Source organism: Mus caroli, chromosome X (genome assembly GCF_900094665.2).
Source record: "Mus caroli chromosome X, CAROLI_EIJ_v1.1, whole genome shotgun sequence".
In the NCBI taxonomy this organism is placed as follows: domain Eukaryota; kingdom Metazoa; phylum Chordata; class Mammalia; order Rodentia; family Muridae; genus Mus; species Mus caroli.
The window spans coordinates 139336526-139360199 of NC_034589.1; the positions used below are offsets into that span (position 1 = coordinate 139336526).

The 23674-nt window shown below is 41.0% G+C and overlaps 2 protein-coding genes across 4 annotated transcripts in view; one reads left to right on the forward strand and one right to left on the reverse strand.

The window, feature by feature from the left end:
• Alas2 (5'-aminolevulinate synthase 2) overlaps positions 1-12136 on the forward strand; it is a 23742-nt gene extending 11606 nt beyond the window's left edge. For both annotated transcript variants that reach the window (XM_021153118.1, XM_021153119.1), the window contains exons 7-11: positions 1690-1869; positions 5417-5581; positions 6615-6883; positions 8124-8286; positions 11846-12136. In XM_021153118.1, coding sequence (XP_021008777.1) covers positions 1690-1869; positions 5417-5581; positions 6615-6883; positions 8124-8286; positions 11846-12009 — 941 coding nt within the window. In that variant the 3' untranslated portion in view covers positions 12010-12136. The remainder of the gene's footprint in view (positions 1-1689; positions 1870-5416; positions 5582-6614; positions 6884-8123; positions 8287-11845) is intronic.
• Positions 12137-13021: 885 nt separating this feature from the next.
• The window catches only part of Apex2 (apurinic/apyrimidinic endodeoxyribonuclease 2), a 19083-nt gene continuing 8430 nt past the window's right edge, over positions 13022-23674 (reverse strand). For both annotated transcript variants that reach the window (XM_021153121.2, XM_021153120.2), the window contains exon 7: positions 13022-14200. In XM_021153121.2, the coding sequence (XP_021008780.2) occupies positions 13286-14200 (915 nt within the window). In that variant the 3' untranslated portion in view covers positions 13022-13285. The remainder of the gene's footprint in view (positions 14201-23674) is intronic.

Consider the following 23674-nt stretch of genomic DNA (forward strand, 5'->3'; position numbering starts at 1 on the left):
TCTCTCTCTCTCTCTCTCTCTCTCTCTCTCTCTCTCTCTCTCTCTCTCTCTGTATGTATGTATGTAATGTATGTGTGTGTGTGTGTGTGTGTGCATGCATGTCTGTCCTTCACCCTCACTGACCCTTGATCCCTCTGTATCTTCAGCCATTCCCTTTCCTTAAATAAGTCTCCTGCATCAACCTTTACATCACTCTCAAGTTCTTGCCTTGTCTCTCCTCCGCCTATAAAAGGCAAAATGCATGAGATAACTCTCTGTATTTGCTGTCTGCTAGTTCAGTGCACACTTCAAATGTCACTACCACTTGAACACTTTTTCTTAGGTCATCCAGAACCCCTAAGTACAGTTAATATCTTGAGGATTTCTTTTTGATCAGTTCTTTACTCCTCAACCAATAGAACCCAACACTTTTTCGTTTATATTACCACCACTCTAGTCTAACCAACATCATTTCCTTGATTTCTTCTTTCCCCGTCTATAATATACTGGTCATACATTCAAAACAATGTTTTATTACACAAATCTATCCATGTCTTTACCCTGTTCAAAATACTTTAATGGAGCCCTGTTATATCTAGGACCAAATGTAAACTCCATGTCATGGCTTCTAGGTAATCTGAATCCTAAGATGGGCATGATAGATCTTATCGTAATCACTGTACTTGGAAGGCTGAGTCCAAAGTACTACACAGTGAATTACAGGCTACTCAATGAGATCCTAACTCAAAGAAAAAAAAATTGAAACAAAACAAAAACCTGAATTCTGTTACACGGGTATCTTTTAAATCTCATCTTTTGCCATTCCTCTCTTACTCTTTCATTCATTTATACATTAGTCACTTGTTTATTCATTTACTCATTAAAAAACGTTTCCTTATTAATATCTGTGCCTTATACTGTGAAGAAGGGATATAAAGATAAAAAGACACGGGCTTTGATCTCAAGGAACTTACAGCTAGACAAGCCAAGTTGTGGAAGAAAACGTGACTCATTTTTCTCAAAGAGAAGCTATCCCTTACTTTATTGAAGGCTACAGTTATTCCTTGATATCTGTGAAATTTGGGGGTTCTTCCACATTCCCTACTTCCCTACCCTCCCTGTATGACCCAGTAAAAATCCCTGCATTCTTCCTATCCTAGAGGAAACCATTTTCTGATGCTTAGCTTTCTTCCCTGTGCAATAAAGTGGCTATTGTCTGCTCCTTTTGCTGTGACTGTCATGATCTTATAATCTCAACAGTGAAACCTGATAAGCATCCATCCCTGATATTATAAACATTTGGGTGCTACCTGGAAAAGGTGAAGTGTCAGGTAGACCAGGGAGAATCTAGCATCTGTCCAAGTCTAGAAGCATTCTATGAGATTAATCCTTTTCCAACCTTTGATTTTCCCAAGTATGGAGAATAAAACTAAAACCTGTCATTGACAAACTCAAGGTTCCTGGGAACTGAATTTCTCCTCCCCCAAGAAAGTCAGAGGCAGCAGTTAGGCATCCTTGGAGGGAGGTCCTGGGCAGGGGAGTTACAAGGGCAGAAGAGATGTGTCACAAACGTTTCCAAAGGAGGACGAAAAAGACCAGCTCATCAGAGGGGAAAGGAAGTAGGTAGCTTTCCTTTCCTTTGCCAGGTCAGTCTCAGAAGGTAAAGCAGGCCGAGATAGAAGCTGAAGAATTACACATCTGTTTCCTCAGGGTGTGAGATCTACTCAGATGCAGGCAATCATGCCTCTATGATCCAAGGCATTCGCAACAGTGGTGCAGCCAAGTTTGTCTTCAGACACAATGACCCAGGCCACCTGAAGAAACTTCTTGAGAAGTCTGATCCCAAGACACCAAAAATTGTGGCTTTTGAGACTGTTCATTCCATGGATGGTAAGTATACATGTATTCAAGAACATGTTTACTAGTACTGACATCTCATGATAAACACAATGATAAAAGCAACTATTAGTGTGCTATGTACTTATTCACAGTTTATATATTTTAAAACACTAAATTCTCTTGATGATTCTATGCAGTAGGTTCTATTAGTAGTGGTAGGTATTATTATTATTTATTATAATTAATTCTATTAAGTAGGTATGATGATGATGATTGCATGAGGAAACTGAGACATAAACAAGTGGAGTCAAAAAGTCACCCAGTAGTAAACTCCAAAGGAGAGGCCGCTACTATACTCTTACACATAAAGCAGCTAAATCCCAGAGAGAACAGAGTTTGTCTTACTCCCCCATTCAGTTGATAGCAAAATGATTATTCTCATACTAGGATATAAAACTCTATTTCCTTGCATGGCACGCTTTTCATAAGTAATGATATGCAAATTGGTTGTGGTAATGTCTGGTCTTTACAGTGGCAAATTTTATAAACTCTTGCTTAGGGTTCCATGGCCCATGGAAGCCCTACAGTCACAAAAGGTTCTCAAGTCTGGCAGATGTGGATTTAAATCCCATCCTCTATGAAAAACAATTTGAGCCTAAAGTTGCTCATAGAGAACAGCCAAGTGGATGCTACCTAGTTGTTGGAGGCAAGCAAAATGCTGGCATGGCTGAGTTGGAATTTGAGTCATGGGGGCCTCCAGCTCCCAGGAAGCTTGGCCTGGGGGAAGACATACAAGCCACTCAGCCAGCCCCTCACTCCACAGTGATGTAGCCCCTGTGTTTAAGGCTGCTTCATCCTGTTATACTGTCTGGCTCATGTACCCACAGCACATGCTCAGGGGTCAGAGGGCCACTATTTTAGGCTGTGTCCACCATGTATAGATTCTGTTGAATAGTCCTCAAAAATAAAACCAGTCTTTTAAAAATAAAAAAAAATCCCATCCTCAATACATATTATCTGTGCAACCATGGAAATTCTCAAATTCTCTGGGCCTCAGTTTTCTTCAGGGTAAAATGTCTGGCTGTAGAATTATAGGTGATCAAAGTTATTGCATTTATTATATTTTAACAGAATTTTTTATATATAGACATACATATAATATATATTATATATTCTTCTCCTGCTTCCTTTCTTATAACAAGTGAAATAAGGTCTAGAGCTGTCTATTATTGGTTCTGTGCACCAGAAGTAAGGTGGTTTAGGGATCTGTTTCCAGCTTTATTTAAAGGAAGAGGTCCTCATCTCCTTTTGAGGTGCCACTTTTCCAACTGAAACAATGGAGGACCCTTAGTATTCCCCAATTTATAGCCACAAGCATCATAAACACCGTGCAATCACAAATGGCTCACCTTCAAATGCTATCATAAGCATTTATTAGCTTGAGCAAATTTTAAAAGAATAATTATTATTGTTATATATGATGTGTACGTGGGTGGCCATGAACAGAGGATAACTGCCGCGTCAGTTCACTTCTTCCATTTTGGTTCTGAAGATCTACCTCAGGTCACTAGGCTGCTCATTAGGCTCTCTCCCTGGCTCGGCCTTTTCACCAGCTCCTTGTGTGAGATTTTTAAGTTGCTTTGTGTTGTGGTTCGCTTATTTGCAAAGTGCAGGTAATAATAATAGACTAGCCCTGAGCAATAAATGAATTAATGTACATGGGAATTCACTGTCATGTCTACTAGCATATTTCTACAATCATAAAGAACCAGTACATTTGCGTATTTTTAAGATGGCACAGCTATTAAAATTTTTCTAGTGGGAATTATAGCCTGCAATCACACTAGTTATACCTGTAAATGAACTGCTCCTTGTTTGTTTGTTTGTTTTTGTGGAAACTACCTCATCGGTCAATTCTAGAGATGGATTTCTCCTTCCCCCAACCCCAGTCTTTATTCCTGGTCTAGGGCCCCTATTTCCATCCCAAGAAGTTTCTTCTGTATTACAACTCTCTTTAACTCAGCAATTTCTAGGGGGTGGAGGGATAGTGTCTTAGACTATTAACAATGGCCACAAAGGTAATTCGGATGACATCTCAAATAGCATGGAAAACTGTAAATAGGTATAGATTATGAAATAGCTTCTAAGTTGCTGGGACTGAGCCTGATGGAGAGCTTCCTCAAAGACAAACCACCCTTCCAGAGACACTTTCAGGAAAGTCAATAATGCAAACCCGCAAAGAATCCTGGGATGAGACCCAAAGGTACAGAGAAAGCATGAAGAAAGGAATACACTGAGAAAACAGATCAGAAAAGAGGAGGTGGAGAAGAAAAGGAGAGAGAAAAATAGACACAACAAGGATATGAGTACAAAAAGAAGACAGTGACAGAAATCCAAAACAGATAGAAACAAAGAGGGCCAGGGGAGTGTAAAAATATGGATGGCTTATCAGTTGTTCCTGCCCAATGGGGTTGAGTGGCTCAGAAGTGAGGATTGTATTAAGCTAGAGCAGACAGTGACATTTTTCACATTAAACACAGGTATCAAATAGACAACTGCTACCTCTAGATAGAAATGTACTAACCCATAATGGCAGCAGAGAGTTTGAAAACAACAGTAATGAAGTTGTCAGAATGAATTAAAAATAATGACGAGACGAGGAAATGCAAAGGGTCAGGGAGAAGACAAACACAAAGAATTGGGGTGTGGGTGTGGCTCATGAGGTTGTGTTTGGAATACTCCCAAATGATGGCAGACACCTGCCTCCTTGTGTACAACACCTTTTTCTTTTTTTTTTAATATTTTTATTACATATTTTCCTCAATTACATTTCCAATACTATCCCAAAAGTCCCCCATAGCGCCCCCCACTTCCCTACCCACCCATTCCCATTCTTTTGGCCCTGGCATTCCCCTATATTGGGGCATATAAAGTTTGCAAGTCCAATGGGCCTCTCTTTCCATTGATGGCCGACTAGGCCATCTTTCGATACATATGCAGCTAGAGACAAGAGCTCCAGGGTTCTGGTTAGTACATCATGTTGTTCCAACAATAGGGTTGCAGATCCCTTTAGCTCCTTGGGTACTTTCTCTAGCTTCTCCATTGGGAGCCCTGTGATACATCCAATAGCTGACTGTGAACATCCACTCCTGTGTTTGCTAGGCCCCGGCATCGTCTCACAAGAGACAGCTATATTTGGGTCCTTTCAGCAAAATCTTGCTAGTGTATGCAATGGTGTCAGCGTTTAGAAGCTGATTATGGGATGGATCCCTGGATACGGCAGTCTCTAAATGGTCCATCCTTTCCTCACAGCTACGAACTTTGTCTCTGTAACTCCTTCCCTGGGTGTTTTGTTCCCAATTCTAAGAAGGTGCACAGTGTCCACACTTTGGTCTTCATTCTTCTTGAGTTTCATGCGTTTAGCAAATTGTATCTTATATCTTGGGTATCCTAAGTTTTGGGCTAATATCCACTTATCAGTGAATACATATTGACAACACCTTTTTCTAAGCCAAAGTAAGCTTAAGTGAGAAGAACACAAGAAATGGAGCTAGGGAAGGGTTATGACTTCCTACTCCTTTGCCTCGACTTTTCTCAGGTGCCATCTGTCCTCTGGAGGAATTGTGTGATGTGGCCCACCAGTATGGGGCCCTGACCTTCGTAGATGAAGTCCATGCTGTAGGACTGTATGGAACCCGGGGTGCAGGTATAGGGGAGCGTGATGGAATTATGCACAAGCTTGATATCATCTCTGGAACTCTTGGTGAGTATCTTAGATAAGGTTAATATTACTATGATGAAATATAGTCAGAAGCAACTTGGGGAGGAAAGGGCTTACTTGGCTTACATATCCTGTATCACAAGCCCACCAAGGGAAGCTAAGGCATGAACTCAAACCAGGTAAGAACCTGGAGGCAGGAGTTGATTCAGAGACCATAGAGGGGATGTTGGTTACTGGCTTACTCCTCTTGGTTTGTTCAGCCTGCTTCCTTATAGAACACAGTAACATAGCCCACAAGAGGTGTGGGACGTCCCACATCAATCACTAATTATAAAAATGCTCTGCAGGCTTTCCTGCAGCCCAGTCTTACACATTTCCCTCCTCTCAGATGACTCTTGCTTGCATCAAGTTGACATAAAGCTAGCCAGCAGTGAGCAAACACTTGTATATAAAAGCTTCCCTTATGTACAGTTGTTTGGAAAGAATTTATAACCCCAGGCTTTTTTTTTTAACTTGACATGAACCACTTTTATTTATAATTATAAAAAGATTATAATTTCAACATTTCCTCCTTCTTTCCCCCCTTTCCTTCAAATCTTCCCAGGACCCCACCTTGGCATTAATATCTGTTAAGGATTATAGAAATGACATAAAATTCTTCATTAAAACCCCAGGCTTTTATCCTACCAAATCATCTCTTTCCCATCTCAATGCAGAGTCACCAAGAAAGTCTAGAAACGTTTTTCTAAAAGGCTCCTGACCCGGACAAAACAGCTGGGTTCAACCAAAATAAGAAAACTGTTTTCCTCCACACCCAGCTCCAAGCCTCATCTTAGTTACTCTCCAGGCCCTAACCTAGTAACAGTCCCCACCCTGCTCCTGCCTATCTAGTCATCACACATGGCAGTATGTGACAGTCCTATCTCAGAACCACAGAAGCAAGGCTCTAACATGGACAGGAGAGATGTGCAGAGGACTGGGAAGCTAGTCTGAAGCCCCAGCTTCTAGTGTACCTGCCTGTGTTACCAGGGGCATGATCCTGCCCCTCTGGGGACTGAATATTGCTTCTTTGCAGGCAAGGCCTTTGGCTGCGTCGGTGGCTATATAGCCAGCACTCGGGACTTGGTGGACATGGTGCGCTCCTACGCTGCAGGCTTCATCTTTACCACTTCACTGCCTCCCATGGTGCTCTCTGGGGCTCTAGAATCTGTGCGCCTACTCAAGGGAGAGGAGGGTCAAGCCCTGAGGCGGGCACACCAGCGCAATGTCAAACACATGCGCCAGCTACTAATGGACAGGGGCTTTCCTGTTATCCCCTGTCCCAGCCACATCATCCCCATCAGGGTAAGAACTCCACCTTTCCCCACTTCCTTTCCCACCTCCCTGTTCTTGGAACCTTCACATCTGCAACAAACTGATAATTGCTCCTTCAGTCATCACTATGATACACACACACACACACACACACACACACACACAATTTATTGTCACCTTTGGCCCCTGATTTGAAAGATCAGCCATTATAGATTAATTAACCTGTCATTTCAATAGCAACCATTGCCCCACTATTACTAAACCACTCTGACCTTCACAATATTGAGCTTATATATTGGTGGTTTTCAAATTGTTTCTAAAAATTATTAGTGGGTTACAAAATCAGTTTAGTGGGTTATATTTAGCCTATAAACATGGGGGGAATAGAAAACATTAGAACATACAATATGAAGTAAAGGCTATCAATTTGATCAGGTTTCTGTCATACCTGATTATACTGTTAAAACCTACTTGTTATTAACAAGTTGAGGTCAAAACAATACAATGAACAACCACAGAAACAGCTGGTGCTCTAGATCACTAGCTCTGTTTAAATGTTACTTCTCACTTCTAAAATCAAGTCCTATTCCTTTCTTAAATGGCATATATTTCTGTGAGCCTGGTAAATCCGGGTGTGGGAAAGATGCTTCTTACAACAATTTTCTGGATGAGAAAGAAAGAATAGTAATCTCTCAGTATCCATGGAGGCTTGGCTCCAGCTCTGTCCATGGCCCATATCAAAATCCATAAATGCTCATATTCAGCTATACAAAAAAATGTTACATTTCTATATAATCTATTCAGCACTCCAATATACATTTAATCATCTCTAGATAACCAATAATACCAAATTCAAATAAAAACGACTTAGTAGTTAAAGTGTATCAAAAAGAAGAGTTTATACATTAAAGATATTTAAATTCTATCTGAGACTGGTTGCATACTTAAACAAAGAACACAAATACAGAGAGCCAAGTAGTTCTAACTATCTAGTGTTTAAATTAAACTAGTGACAGCAACTCAGAACTGCCCTGGCTTTCCAACCACCCCAAGTTAACCAATGTTCTTGCTGTACAAATAGCATCAAGACAAGATGGCAGCTCTATCCCTCCTTCGCATCTCATTGCAGGCCCAAGCCCTTTATGCAAAACAATCTGTCCCCAAATTCAGTGGTGCTCCTTAATCTGGTTCCTCTGCCTGCTTAATAAAGCTAGTGTGCAATGGTGGCCCCAGGGTAAGAGGTACTGAAAGCCCTTTCTTTTGAGTCCAGGTAGGTAATGCAGCACTCAACAGCAAGATCTGTGATCTTCTGCTCTCCAAGCACAGCATCTATGTGCAGGCCATCAACTACCCAACTGTGCCTCGTGGTGAGGAGCTACTGCGCTTGGCCCCCTCCCCCCACCACAGCCCTCAGATGATGGAAAACTTTGTGGGTAAGTCCTCGGCATGGGTGTCTATATTTTCTTACCCATAAACCCCAGGATCCAAAAAAGCTGGGAGAATAAATTCCATTCAATTTGGAAGATCTTTCTTGAAACATCTGTTGTATGTCAGGTGATATACCAGGGTCATAAATGATTGAGAAACAGCCCGTAGACTCCCTGGGCTCTAGTTTAGCTGGAGTGATCACAGAGACAGAAACAATAGAGGATACAATGATATGAGGTGAGATAAAAATTAACAACAACAGTACCTGGGGAAACTGTGGGAATAGAGAGGAGGGGCCTAACCTTCACCTTTAGAATTCAAGATAGGCTTCCTAGGGGAAGGGACCTCTGGGCTGAACCTTACTAGGTTCTGGAACAAGAAAAGAAAGTTAATACGAGGTGCTCCTAGAAGAGGAAAGAACACAAAGAAAAAGGTAAGGATAAAGGTGAGGAGCAGCTACTTGTGAAGAACAAGTAACAGCTGAGTGCGGTTGCGCATGCCTAAAATCCCAGCACTTTGGAGGTGGAAGAAGGGGAATCAGGAGTTCAAGGAATTCCAGCAGTTCCAGAAGAATTACTGGACTAGAGGACAGAAAGAGGAGTGGGTGTCATCTATGAGCGACAAAGACAACATAAATAAATCTTAGAAGCCTGTAGACTTGACCTGGGGAGTTTGGGTTTTACCCTAAAAGATGTCAATTTGGTGAATTCACCCAATGTTTATTGTATTTCTTTTAGAATCATTTTTGAGATTGTAATTTAATTACAGTATTTCTCCCGTCCCTCTTCTCCCTGCAATCCCTCCCATATACCCGTCCCTGCTCTCCTTCAAATTCATGGCCTGTTTTTCATCAATACATGTGTGTGTGTGTGTNTATATATATATATATATATATATATATATATATGTGTGTATGTGTGTGTATATACACATAAAATATAAGCTGTTCTTTTCATGTTTATATACATATATGTTGTCAAGGTATATTTTTTAACATAGAACCTGGAACACAGCAGGTGTTTATTCTAAGACTCTGGCATAAAATAAATATATGTACACAGCCATATAATGATTGGCAGAGGAAACAGATACAGATGGTACTAGTCTAATATGATGAACTGAGTGGCTATGAAGTATAAAGTACAAAGGATTTATAGGTGAGCAAGTCTTTGTGATCCACATTGAACTACATGTGGATATAGTGCCAAGATCCTAGAATAAAGGAATTCTGGGAGTAGTGATTAGATAGGAAAGCAGAGGGCAGACTATGCAGCATAATTTGAGGAAGATAGTTAGGTCAATCCATTCATTCATTTAAAAACATCAATAAAACAAATAAAGCTGCCTAATATCCATTCCTTACCACATGCCAAGCACTATTTTAAATGTGCTAACCCATTTAATTCACATAATACAGATACTTTTATAATTTTCATTTTGTATTATGTACAAATTGAAGCTTAAAAACAGTTATTGGCCCATGGTCACATAGGCACTAGGGGTTCTTTCTGACTCTCATCTCCATGGTTAGAGCTACTAGGCTTGTAGGAATGGGTGGTTCAAACCCTTGGGCCTTTGTGTTCAATCTCTTCTATAGCTCTAGGATTTGGTTATAGAGCTCTTGGTGCTTAGGTGTCTGAGTGTTCACATCTGCAGGAAAGATATACTAGAGACATCTCCCACCACTCCCCCAGTCCCTTGTTCCCACAGCCAACTCATCCTGAAATCCTGCACCTCTTCTCCTCAACTTCTTTCAAATATAGTCTCATTTCTCTGCTGCAGTTTCTTGAAAATACATCCATATTTCCCCCTCATTTTCTTGCTTCTCTTTCCCCCTTCTAAAATGTTCTCACACTAACCAGCAGAGGAAATTTTCTAAAACTCAACAATATTGCTCCATTTCCTAAACCTCTTCACTGCCTGCCACATTCTTCTGAGATAAGGTACTCAAGGTACAGGGCTAGAAAGACGGTTTAGAGGTTAAGGCTGCTCTTCCAAAGGTCCTGAGTTCAATTCCCAGCAACCACATAGTAGATCATAACCATCTGTAATGGGATCTGATTCCTTCTTGTGACATGCAGGCATGCATGTAAGCAGGACACCATATGTATAGTAAATAATCTTTAAGAAAAGATGATCCACCATCTGAGAAAATATATCAGAGTTTAATGTGCGAAATGATGACAAATGTACATAATATATAGATAAATGTAGGCTAGAAGTACATGCTAAACCATTTATACTAATAAAGATGTTTAGCCCCAAATTTGTAGAGACCCCTAGATTATACAACAAAGTTGAAGCTCCCTAGTATGACATTCTGTGCTTTCCACCTGGTACTGTCTGTGTCCTGGCCTGCCACAGGCATTTTGTTTCTCCAAGTGTATCCAATCAATTCAAGTTCTCTCCTTGTGCTTTGCTCTCTTGACTTCATCATTCATTATCCCCTCTGGCTTACTTCCCTTCATCTTCTAGTCTTAACTCATCCTTTCAATAGACATCTATCATGTTCTAATTATGGGCTGGACACTGTGCTTGAGACCGAGGAATAGGCAAAACACAGAACCCTTTTTTACTAGAATTAAGCTTAATTCTAGTAGAAGTAACAACTTTAAAAAAATCAATTAGCATTCTAGTTTGAAGTGTTAAGGGAAAGCAAAAAGCAGAAAGGGGGAACAAGAAGTGCTATAGGCAGGTACTGGCTTGGAGGAGGACCATATACACGGAATGGCAAGAGTAGAAAAGCATTAAGGTGACACTGGAGAGAAGATCTGAAGGAGACAATGAGGTTAGCTGGTTAAGTACCTAACAGACATCTCAGAGAACAGTCCAAGGCAAATACCCAAAGATAAAAATATTCCCTTTATCTTTGGGAAACAAAAGATGGGTGTGGATGGAGTCCCATAGGTAAGTGGCAGAAAAAATGAGCGGTGTTAGACACAGCAAATTAGCTAAGCAGAGACGCTATTGGACATACAAATCTGGAAACTGAGACAGAGTTCTGGGAAAGCTGGAAGTAAAAAATTCAGAGTCATCTGCACACAGATGGTGTTAAGAACACAAGACCAGATCATACCAGCAAGGGATGAGCAGAAAAGGGGTTAAAAACAAAAACCAGTCACACACCTGAAGTGCTTCCCACAGCAGCTTCTGTTCCCTCCTCTAGGTCCCTGCACACCCCAGGAATGCGCCCTACCCTGTCTCACAACACTGGTAGGACAGTATGATTCCTTTTAGTGTTGTCTTTATCAGGTCAGGATTTTCTAAGCAGAGAGATTCACTGTTGGGCCTACACATGTTCTTTATGTAGGGAGAGATACAGGCTAGCACAGCATGGTTTTAAATCTTGTCACAGGCATGATTTCCTGTCATTTATACATCCTAGGACCCACAGACAAATGGTAGCATTCGTGGGTCATACTGAAGCAGACAAGTAAATGTACTTCTGGACCCAAGTTACCTCAAAGGATCGAGGGAGACAAGACCTTAGCGCATTTGTAGCAACACAGGTTTTAGAAGACCAAGTCTAACCAATTATTTCCCTCTTTTCTTCTTCCCTTTCAGAGAAGCTGCTGCTGGCCTGGACTGAGGTGGGGCTGCCCCTCCAAGATGTGTCTGTGGCTGCATGCAACTTCTGTCATCGTCCTGTGCACTTTGAACTTATGAGCGAATGGGAGCGATCCTACTTTGGGAACATGGGACCCCAATATGTTACCACCTATGCTTAAGGAGCCAGCTGCCTTGGATGCCAGCCCCACCTGCACTCCCCCTGGGGCTGAGCTTCCTCCTGCTCTCTGCTTTCCTGTGTGTTTCTGGCTGAATTGATTCTGAAAATAAAGAGCAACTTGAAACATTCATAGCCCTTTGGTGGACAGAAGAGCAGACAATTTGTATTATACTCACTCACTCAGACAAGTGTAGCTTCACAGGGAAACCACAGATTACTTGTTGGTCTGATCACTCTATTTTACTAATAGGAAAAGTCAGATTTAGGAAGAGGAAAGAAATGCCCCTAAACTGTACTGGAAGCTGTACAAAGAGCTAAACTCCTTAGCTAACCTGAAGTGGCTTTCCAAATAACTTAGACAAAAATACAGGGCTCTACTCTTCACTGGGAGACGTGGAAAGGTGAGCCGCAGGTAGCCTCTGAGGTCAGAAGATGGAATAGGTCTCAACTAAAGAATGACTGTTCTTTGTGAATAATGGCTTCTCCATGCCAAGAAATCTTCCAGAATAAGGAATGGATTCTTTCTTGATCCACTATCCTCTTTTTCTCCAATAGCATCTTATAGGATTTCCTATCCTTCCTCAAGGTGAAGGAAGAAGCTTGGCTACAGTATACAATGTCTTCACAGCAAGGCTCCCAACAAAGCCTCCCAACTCTACTGGCCAAGGTGGCCATCTTCCCTGAGACTTATGGTAACTCAAACCCTGGACCTCTGAAGGCTGAAACACCAATTCTTTCTCTCTGGTGATTCATGTGTAACAGCTGTAAAACACACTACTTAGAAAACTCTTTTAAGAATGCACACTCCCACACTACACCCACCTTCATCACTGATCCAACCTCAGAGTAGCAGATAATCCCCAGAGCTCACCTTCCCTGGGGAGCACAGCTCCCCGCTCCACCATGTTGCCTTGGTAGTATCTCACTGGGTTACATGAGGCCAAGCAAGCCTCGAAATGAGAGAGCCTCACACTCAACTTTTAGAGTGCATCTAAAATATCCACTCAACATGGTCTACTGAAACAAAGACGTGACCTTTATTTATAAACAAAATGTTATTTATGCCCCTAACAAGGGTAGAAGGGGTTTAAATTAGTTCCCTGCTCCTCCATGTGCAAAGAGGAAGAAACAGAGATGTGAAAGGGGAGAGGCATTAGGGGGAGAAGGGAAGGAGTGGAGGGAAAGCAGAGAACAAAAAGAAGCCTTCATAGGCAGGGACCTGGCATCTGACCCCGTGCATGGGGTGAACACGAAGACATCCCTATGCCTCAGTCTGTTCAGCTGGGCCTGCTCCAGAGGAAGAAGTTACAGCGGGAAGAGGGGTCACTGGGAGGACCTCGGGGTCTAGCACACATGTAGAACTGGCGACCAAAGTTGGGTCCTGTTTTTTTCACAGTACGCATCACACATGGCTCCCTGTGGCCTCCACAGAGGGGCATGGGTGAGGGCCCACTCAGCATAGACTTCCAGAAGGCAGTCCTTACTCCCTTCTCATCTTTGGACTCTGGAACCTTGTTCTTCTCTTCTACAACTGTGGCTGTTGCCACCTCTTCTGCAGTCTTTGGGGTTGTAAGAGGGCCCACCAGAGGCGGGATAGGCAGCTCCACACCAGAAGTTTGGGAAAGGTTAGAGGAAGGCTGGAAGTAACTCATCAGGTTTTTCTGTTTTCTTTTGGGGCCACCTTGACTTTTCCGAAGCCTGGTTGAATGCATGCAGGCTTTTCTTGGCTGTCTCTGTGCCTGGATTTGATGGCTGGGCTGCAGGACTGGCTGTTCCCGCACAGGTTCTTGCTCAAGAGGAACTAGGAAGCGAAGAATCTTGAGCTGGGTACCTGCAAACTCGGGGAGGAAGCGGGTACACAGAGCTGGGCACTGTTTTGCTGGCACACAGGATACATTTAAGACAGCTCCCACAGGGCAGTGGTCAGAGCCCATCACTTCAGGGAGTAAGAAGGAGGCCTGGAAGGTATCTATGACCAAGGCCCTATCTCCCAGTACATAGTCAAGTCTAGAGCCATAGTTGAGATGGCGTGCACCACTGACCACTGACCAGCAGGTGAAAGCCCTCTGCTGTTTTGGATGCAAGTAGCGGTAGCTATCCATGAAGAGCCCTATGTGGGGTCCAGCCTCATTCCCTGGGTTACTGAGCAAGCCATCCATCCACTTACGCCCTGGGTCCTCTTCAAAGCATTCCTGGGAAAGGGAAAGGGAATGAAAAGCCAAAACTAGATTCTTAAAACAGGACGAAATTTAGACTAACTGCTTCATTTTACAAATAAGAATATTTGGTTGTCCTAAAGAAGATTCCTGTTCAAGGTCATATAGCCTGGACCAGGAAAAGCTAGGCTTTGGTTTCGTTTCTTTTCTTTCTTTCTTTCTTTCTTTCTTTCTTTCTTTCTTAATTTACTTTTATGTATGGGTCTTTTGCCTTCATTGTCTGTGTACCATATACATGCAGTGCCCATGGGGGCCAGAATAGGTCATCAGTTTCTTAGGAACTAGTGTTTTGAACTGCCATGAGGGGGCTGGGAATCAAACCCAGGTCCTCTGCAAGAGGGCTAAGCATTTTTCATAGCTGAACCATCTCTCCTGCTCCCACAACATGAGCTTTTAAATAAATGATGCTACAAATCAAAGCCTGGAATTAAAGAGAAAGCTCAGTGCTGAAAACATATACTCCTCTTGCAGAGCACCTGAGTTAGACTCCACCACCCATACAGATACCTCAGAACCACTTGTAACTCCAGTTCCAGGGAATCCAATGCCTCCTGGCTTCTATGGGAACCTGCACTTATGTGTATCCCCGCCCCAGATACATGGTGTAAAAAAAAAAAAATCTTTAAAAAAATTTCTGTTTGTCCTTCTGTCTATCCCATACTGTGGTTACCTTACCAAATGTGGAGATCTATTGTTTAGTTAACCAAAGTAATTCCCAGAACTATTTTTCAAAAGACTGCCAAACAAACCCAATCATGGTGGTATACCTGTAAGTCCAGAACTCAGGAGGCTAAGGTGGGAAAACTGGCATCAATTTGAGGCCACCGTGGACTACAATGTGTGTCAATGTCCTCACTGACATCTCCCTTCACTTGGGAGCTTAGGGGATTCAAGCATCCACGTCTGTGCCTTTGTCTCTGATCCCTGATCCAGCCACTCCATACATTTATCCAGCTTACCCACTTATACACCCATTGATTTAGTGTAAAAACATAGTCACAGAACACCTGTTTTGTGACAGAATTGATGCTAGGGGCAAAGTAGATACAGTCTTGATAACAAAGGATGCTTACTTTGGGGAAAGGATCTGGGAGGAAGATATGAAGGCCATGTGGCAGTAACTCCAGTATAGGGGGCTCCAAACTCAAAGAACAGCTCTGTATTGGACTTGTGGAAGGAGGGTACAAAATATCTCAGTGACCAGAGGAGACACCAGACTGAAGATTCCAGTAGGATAAGACCACCAAAATCCATCAAGTAAAAGGTGACAGATACTTAAGACTAGCATGATGCCGAAAAGGACAGAACAACGTAACATGAGATAATTTGAAGATAGAACAAATGCTAATGACTGGCTGGCTGTGGCGAAAGGGTAGAAAAGGACAAGAAGACTAGACAAGCAGCTCTGGTGGAAAACAGGCACATGCCATTGTTTGGAATGGACTGTACCCATCACCTGCGCTGTTCTTTTTTCTGGAACAATGATAAAGGTGGGCTGGAGACATCTAAGGTAGCTCTGAACTAACTGGAGAAAAGCAGAACAGTATCCAGTACTATCACAGGAAGCTGAAAGAACAAGAATTACCAATGCAAAATGAGGCAGGGCGTGATCAAAGGCTCCTACTTTGCAGTGTTTATCGTCTTTGCCACACTGTCACCACTTCATATTAGCCCAGTTCTACCAAGAGTCATGACTACGTTTCCACAGCTCTCTTAAACACTAACTAAGGAATCTTCCCACATCCCCTTTCTGAAGCAACTCCAGGGATGAGTTGTACTGTGCCACCACTGATCAGGCCTTTGGCAGTGTTAGATACAATCTGTTTTCATTCATGCTTTATAAATTATAACTTCTTCCTCAAAGCAAATTCTAGAAAGTACAACTTCTCTTCTCCCTAAGGCAGACTACATATACTAACCTTTCCTCAAATTTAGGTAGCCAGTTAAAGATTCTCTAATCTTAGGGCCATGGGACCCCTAGTTTAGACTCTCTACCTGGGAATTCAGTGGCGAACTGGCCTGGAAGCAAGTTGGCCATCATCATTCTCCTTCCTGTCTTCTATTGCAATTCTTCAGTCTCATTCCCAGCCCTTTGGCAGAATGCTTGCAGGGGATGGTCCTCCCATCCTGCCTTCACTCCCTGGATACTCCTCCAAACCTTGAGACAAACCCAGCTTTCCTATTTCCTGTGGACCCTTACAGTTCACCTACACGTTCAAGCCCATTCTTGTTCCTTTGTGCTGATATCTAGAAACACTCTCTACCTGGGAACCCAGTATCCACTCTGGCCTGGGAAGCAAGTAGGCTAACTTCAGCCTCTTTCCTGTCCTCCACTGCAATTTCCCCGGTCCCATCCCCAGCCTTCTAATAGATTACCTGCAGGGGATAGTCCTTCCATTCTGCCTCCTTTCCCTGGGGACTCCACCAAAGCTTGTGGCAAACCCAGTTTGCCTCCTTCCTCAACACCCCTTCTGATCCATCTCTTTCCTGTGTCAGCCTCCAAAAACCCTAAAAATCTTTCTACCAGGAACCTGCAGTAGCTACAGCTGGTAGGGATTCAAGTAAGTCTATCATATTACAGTTCCTGTCTTCCATTACAATCTCTTCCTCCTCCTACTTCACCTTCATTCACTGGAGACTCCATCACTTGGTTCATTTCTGTCTGTCTGGATAATTCTTTGCCCTGCTGTAAACTACTAGATAAATCCCTGCTTCCCACAGCACCTCCCAACTCCCTGTGAAGTCTACTTCTAGGTGTAAGGCCTCTCTCAGTCTTCTCTCCTAGGACAACACTATTCTCTGCCAACCACAGACCTACAGAAGCACTCTCTACAAGGCAACATACACAACAGCCATCACACTTTCTTCCCTAAGACCCAGACAGATTAACAAAATCCAAGGAACGGAACACCCATCCAACAAAGGCAAAACCAGATATCAACACCTATAATTACAATCTTCCTAATCCCAGATGCCTAGACAAAATAAAAACACAATAATAGCCAGGACAATGTGCCTTTCCCAGAATCTCTTCTATAGTAAACCCTGAGAGAAATGCACTATAAATGAAGCACAAGACAAGGACTTCAAAATATATATTATGGATATGTCTGTCCAAGGACCTTAAAGAGGTTATGAATAAATCCCTTTATGAAGTCTGTGAAAACACACACAGTGGAATGAACTAATGAAAATAGTTCAAGACATCAAAGTAGAAATAGAATTACTAAAGAAAGCCACACTGACATAAAATCAGAAATGATTTAGGAACTTGAAAAGGAACCATATAGGCAAGCCTCACCAACAGAATATAAGACATGGAAGAGAGAATCTGGAATGTTCAAGACAAAGTAGAAAAAATAGATACCTCAGTTAAAGAAAATGTTAGATTTAAAAGAAAAACAAAAACAAAAACAAAAACAAAACAAACAAACAAAAAACCCCAAAACAATCCAGGCACAAAATATTCAGAAAATCTGGGACACTATGAAAAGACCACATCTAAAAATAAGAGAATTAGAGGAGGAAAAATTACAATGCTCAAAGGGGCAGAAGTGATTTTCAACAAAACACAGAAGAAAAATTCCCTAACCCAAAGAAGATATCTATCAAAGTACAGGAGGCATAGAGAATACCAAATAGACTGGACCAGTAAAGAAAAGTCTCCTGGGCACATAATAATTAAAACTCTAAGCCTACAGAACAAAGAAAGAATATTAAAAGCTTCAAAAGAAAATGACCAAGTAACATATAAAGGAGACTTGTTAGAATTATATCTGACTTCTCAAAGGAGACTTTGAAAGCCAGAAGAATCTGGACATATGTTCAACAAACTCTGAGATCACAGATACCAGCTCAGACTACTATACTCAGCAAAACTTTCACTTTCAACAGATGGAGAAAGAATTCCACAATAAAATCCAGTTTAAACATAATCTACAGAAGATAGAATTCAATCTCAAGAGGTTAGGCAGACCCAAGAAAACTCAAGATATGCATAATCCCTGATCAAAAGGGGAGAAAAATATACTATAGAAACAAATTCATGGGAATCAATAATCATTGGTAACCTTCAACATTAATTGTCTCAATTCTATAATAAAAAGTCACAGACCAAATGACTGGATTTGAAAACAAGATCCATCTTTCTGCTGTATCCAAGAAATACACCTCATCATCAAGGATAGACATCACATTATGGTAAAGGGTTGGAAAAGGAATTCTAAGCAAATAAACCTAAGAACCAAACAGGTGCAGCCATTTTCATATCAAGAAAATAGACTTCAAACCAAAATTAATCAGAAGCGATAGGGAAGAACACTCATTCTCATCAAGGGAAAAATTTACCAAGATGACATTTGAATTCTTAACATTGATGCCACAAACACAAGGGCAACCAAGTTTGTAAAAGAAATACTACCACAGCTCAAATGACATATTGACCCCCCCACACACACACACACTGATAGTGGGAGACTTCCATACACTACTCTGAACAATGAATAGTTCATCCAGACAAATAATGAACAGAGAAATGCTGGAGCTAAATAAAGTCAGAATCAAATGGACCTAATAGATATTTACAGAACATTTCACCTAAACACAGAAGAGTATCATGGAACTTTCTTTAAAAATTGACCACATACTTGGTCATAAGACAAGTCTCCACAGAAAAAAGAAAACTGAAGTAACACCCTAGATCCTATTAGACTACCACAAATTAAAGCTACCGACAACAGAAACAAGAGAAAGCTTACAAAGTCATGGAAACTGCACAAGTCTCTACTGAATAAAAATGGACCAAGATAGAAATCAAGAAAGGAATGAAAGATTTTCTAGAATTGGATGAAAATGAATATATACAATATACCCAAATTTAGGGACAATGAAGGTGGTTCTTAGAGGAAGCTCACAGCATAAAATGCTCACATTAAAAACAAACCTGTAGTGATATCATACTAGTAACTTTAGAGCGTATTTGAAAGCTCTAGAACAAAAAGAAACCACTCTGAAAAGTAGAGAACAAGAAATCATGAAACCCAGGGCTGAAATTAATAGAAAACAAATAAACAAAATAGAACACAAAGAATGAATAAAACAAGAAGCTGGTTCTTTGACAAAGTAAGACCAACAGAACCTTATTCAAATTAACCAAAAGAGAAGACACAGGATCCAAATTAATAAAAAATTAGACATGAAAAGGGGACATAGCCAATTGCCAACAGAGAGGCTTCCTCCGGCAGCTAATAAGAGCAGATTGCAGAGACCACACCCAAACATTAGGTTGAACTCAGGAACTACATGGAAAAGGGGGAGGAAAATTGTAGGAGCCAGGGGGGTTGAGGACACCACGAGAACACAACCCTCAGAACCAACTATTCAGAGCTCATGGGGAGCCTGCATGGGTTTGAGTTAGGTCCTCTGCATATATAAATTTCTTGATATATACCACTTACCAAAGTTAAATCAAGACTAGATAAGCAATTGAAACAGACCTATAACCCCTGGTGAAGGCCATAGAAACAACTATTAAAAGGTCTCCAATGAAAGAAAGCCCAGGGCATGGTGAATTCAGTGCAAAATTCTACCAAACATTACAAGAATTAATGCCAAGACTTCTTAACAGAAGAAACACTGCCTAATTCTTTTTAAGAGTCCACAATTACCCTGACAACTAAACCATACAAAGCCAACAAAGAAAATTACAGACCATTTTTCCTTATGAACATAGATGCAAAAATACTTGTTAAATATTTTTGAAGTGAATCTAAGAACACATCGAAAAGATCATCCACCATGATTAAGTAGGCGTCATCCCAGAGATAAAGGGATGGTTCAACATATGTAAATTGATAAATATAATCTACCATATAAACAGGCTGAAAGACAAAAACCACATGATCATGTCATTGGATAAAGAAAAGGCCACTGAGAAAATCCAAAACCCCTTCATGAAAAAAAGTCCTGGAGAGACTAGGGATATAAGGTACAGACCTTAATATAACAAAGGTGATTTAAAACAAGCCCAGTCAGCATCAACTTAAACCAAGCAAAACTCAAAGCATTTCCACTAAAATGAAGAAGACAAGGGTGTCCACTTTTTCCTACCTATTCAATACAGTATTTACTTACAGCATTAAGACTACAGAAGGAGATTAAAGGGATAAAAAGTGGAAAGAAAAAAATCAAAGTATCTTTCTTTGTAGATGACATTAATATACATAATAAAAACCCCACCAGAAAACTTCTACAGCTGACAAATACTTTCAGAAAAGTAGCAGGATACAAAATCAGTACCCTTCTTATATACAAATGACAAATGGACCGAGATAGAAATCAGGGAAACAACACCTTTCACAATATCCTCAAATAGTACAAAGTATGTTGAGGTAACTCTAATCAAGCAAGTGAAAGACTTGTATGATTAAAAACTTAAAGTCAATGAAGAAAGAGCTTAAAGAAAATACCAGAAGATGGAAAGATATTCCATGTTCACTTATCAATAGGATTAATATAGTGAAAATGGCTATCTTAATCAAAGCAATCTACATATTCAATGCAACACCCATCAAAATTCCAACACAAATTTTCATAAAAATGCTAAGGACAATAATCAGATCCATATGGAAACACCAAACACTCAGGATAGCTAAAACATTCCTGAACAATGAAAAAAAAAAAAAACCTACTGGAGGTATCTACCATCATTTCTAAATTCAAATTGTACTACAAATCAATTGTAATAAAAACAGCATGGCATTGGCAAAAACAAACAAACAAAACAGATATATTGATCAATGGAATAGAAGTGGCCAGGCGTGGCAGCACACGCCTTTAATCCCAGCACTTGGGAGGCAGAGGCAGGCAGATTTCTGAGTTCCAGGCCAGCCTGGTCTACAGAGTGAGTTCCAGGACAGCCAGGACTACACAGAGAAACTCTGTCTCAAAAAACCAAAAAAAAAAAAAGGTAATGAGGAATAGAAGTGAAGACCCTGACATAAGCCCACAAAATTACAGACATCTGATTTTAGATAAAGAAGCCAGATACACAAACTGGCTGGCCAATCTGGATGTCTGCATATAGAAGAATGCATATAGATACATACTTATACACCTGTATAAAACTCAACTCCAGATGAATAAAGGACTTCAACACAAGGCCAGAAACCCTGAATCTGACAGAAGAAAAAGTGAGGGAATAACTTTGAACTCAATGGCACAGTTAGACTTTCTGAATAGAAAACCGATAGCACACCTACTAAGAACAACAATTAATAAATAGGACATCATCAACTTGAAAAGCTTTATGGACACCATCATTTGGACAAAGCAGTAGGCTACAGAAGGAAAAAGATCTTCACCAAATACACATCAATAGAGGACTAAGGTCTAAAATATATAAAAGAACTAAAAACAAAAACCAAAACCTGGACATCAATAAAATAAACCATTTAAAAATGGAGTACAGACCTAAACAGAGAGTTCTCAAAAGATGAAACCCAAATGACTGAGAAACACTTAACATAATGTTCAACATCCTTAGTCATCAGGGAAATGCACATCTAAACCAGTTGTAGATTTCATCTTACACCTGTCAGGATGGCCAAGATTAATAAAACAAATGAGGGCTCATGCTGCTGGGGATGTGGGGTAAGTAAGAGGAGCATTCATCCATCACTGGTGTGCGTGCAAAGAGATCTTTCTCAAGATCAAGCCACACCATTCTTGGGAATCTATCCAAATTACTCTACATGCTACTACTGAGACACTACTCATCTGTGTTCACTCCTGCTCAATTCATAACAACCATGATTGCAAACAGTCTAGGTGTCCATCAACAAATGAATGACTAAGGGAAATGTGATACATACACACAATGTAATATTACTTAGCTATAAAAATGAAATCTAAAAAAAAAAAAAAAAAGAAATCCATAGTTAAATGGATGAAGCTAGGGGAAAAGTCATCCGGACTGAGGTAACCCAAACCTAAAAAGACAAATATGTATACATATTTATATGGGTAGGTTACCTTTTAAGCCTTCAATGAGCATGCTGCAATTGTATAGTCCTAGGGGTTAGTTATTGAGTAAGGGACTAGGAGGGATGGGAGGATTTACCAAGGAAGGGGGAATACAATATGTAGAATACAGTTATGGTTATGGAGAGACAGGATGAGGGAGGGAGAGTGGTGGACCTGAAATGAGAGGATTAAATGGAGAAGAGGAAGAGGAGGATCAAAAAGAGAATATGATGACAGCTAAAACTAAAGCTCATCCAAGGAATCATATTAAGCCTCTACAGTAGAAGCTTATTATCACACACACACACACACACACACACACACACACGAAAGAAATATAGATGGAATCATCAAATAATGGGGAAACAAAGCCCTAACTAGATATCTCTTGCTACTGAAACCTCTAGTACCAGAAATGGACTACATATAATTGAGTTGTTGGCCAATGGAACCCCAGGGAAACACTCAAACAATTCAGGCTATTCCCAAGGCAACTGAATGCTTTCTACAAATTGATGATGAAGCCCTATTGCCAAAGACAACACATCTATATCTCACTGAAAACAGAAAAGTCAAGCTGGTGCCTAACCAGAGCCTTCATCCCTACTATTCACCCCTAGTGTTCATGCTACTGGAAGGTACTCTGAATACTTTCAAAGGAGAAAGGTAAAGACCAACTCAGCTATAATCCCTTTGATTAACCATGATAGCCTACGTTCACCATGCGCTGGTACAATAGTGGCACAAAAGTCATGGGAGTAAGCAACCGCTCTCTGGTTGGATTTACGGCTCACTCCGTGAGATGGAATCCATGCCTGACATTGCCTTGGTGGCCAAGAACCTGAGACCAAATACTACTGTTCTGCTAAAGGAATGCAACAATGTAATAACTCCCAACAACATTCTGCTCTACCCATAGATCAGTACCTTGCTCAGCCATCATCAGAGGTCCTTCCACCTGCAGAATAGGGAAGCAAATACAGAGAACCACAACTGCACAATGTGTAGAGAATGAAAGACCTTGGGACACTCAGTCCTTAAATGAGTGTCTTCATTGACTCCTCAGGGCTCAGGGAGACATACAGAGGAGAAAGAAGAAAGACTGTAAGAGCCATAGGAGATGGAAGACAGCAAGAAAACAATTTCCTCCACACTCACATGTGGACTCAGAAAGGCTGGGGAAGCTTGCATAGGGCCTTACAAGTCCAAGTCAGATGGAATCCAGCACTGAAAGGGGGAGGGAAATGGACATGATCTCCCATCCCTGATCACAAAGTTAATAGGTAACTACTCACAAAGGAAAAGTAGTTCTCTCAAATGGAGTCTCTCTGGTTATATTAAGCACACTGAAGACCGGGTAGGTGGCCAAGACAAAACAAATACAATGGTATTTTGTAGATCTTTTTTTTTTTTTTTTTTTTTTTTTTT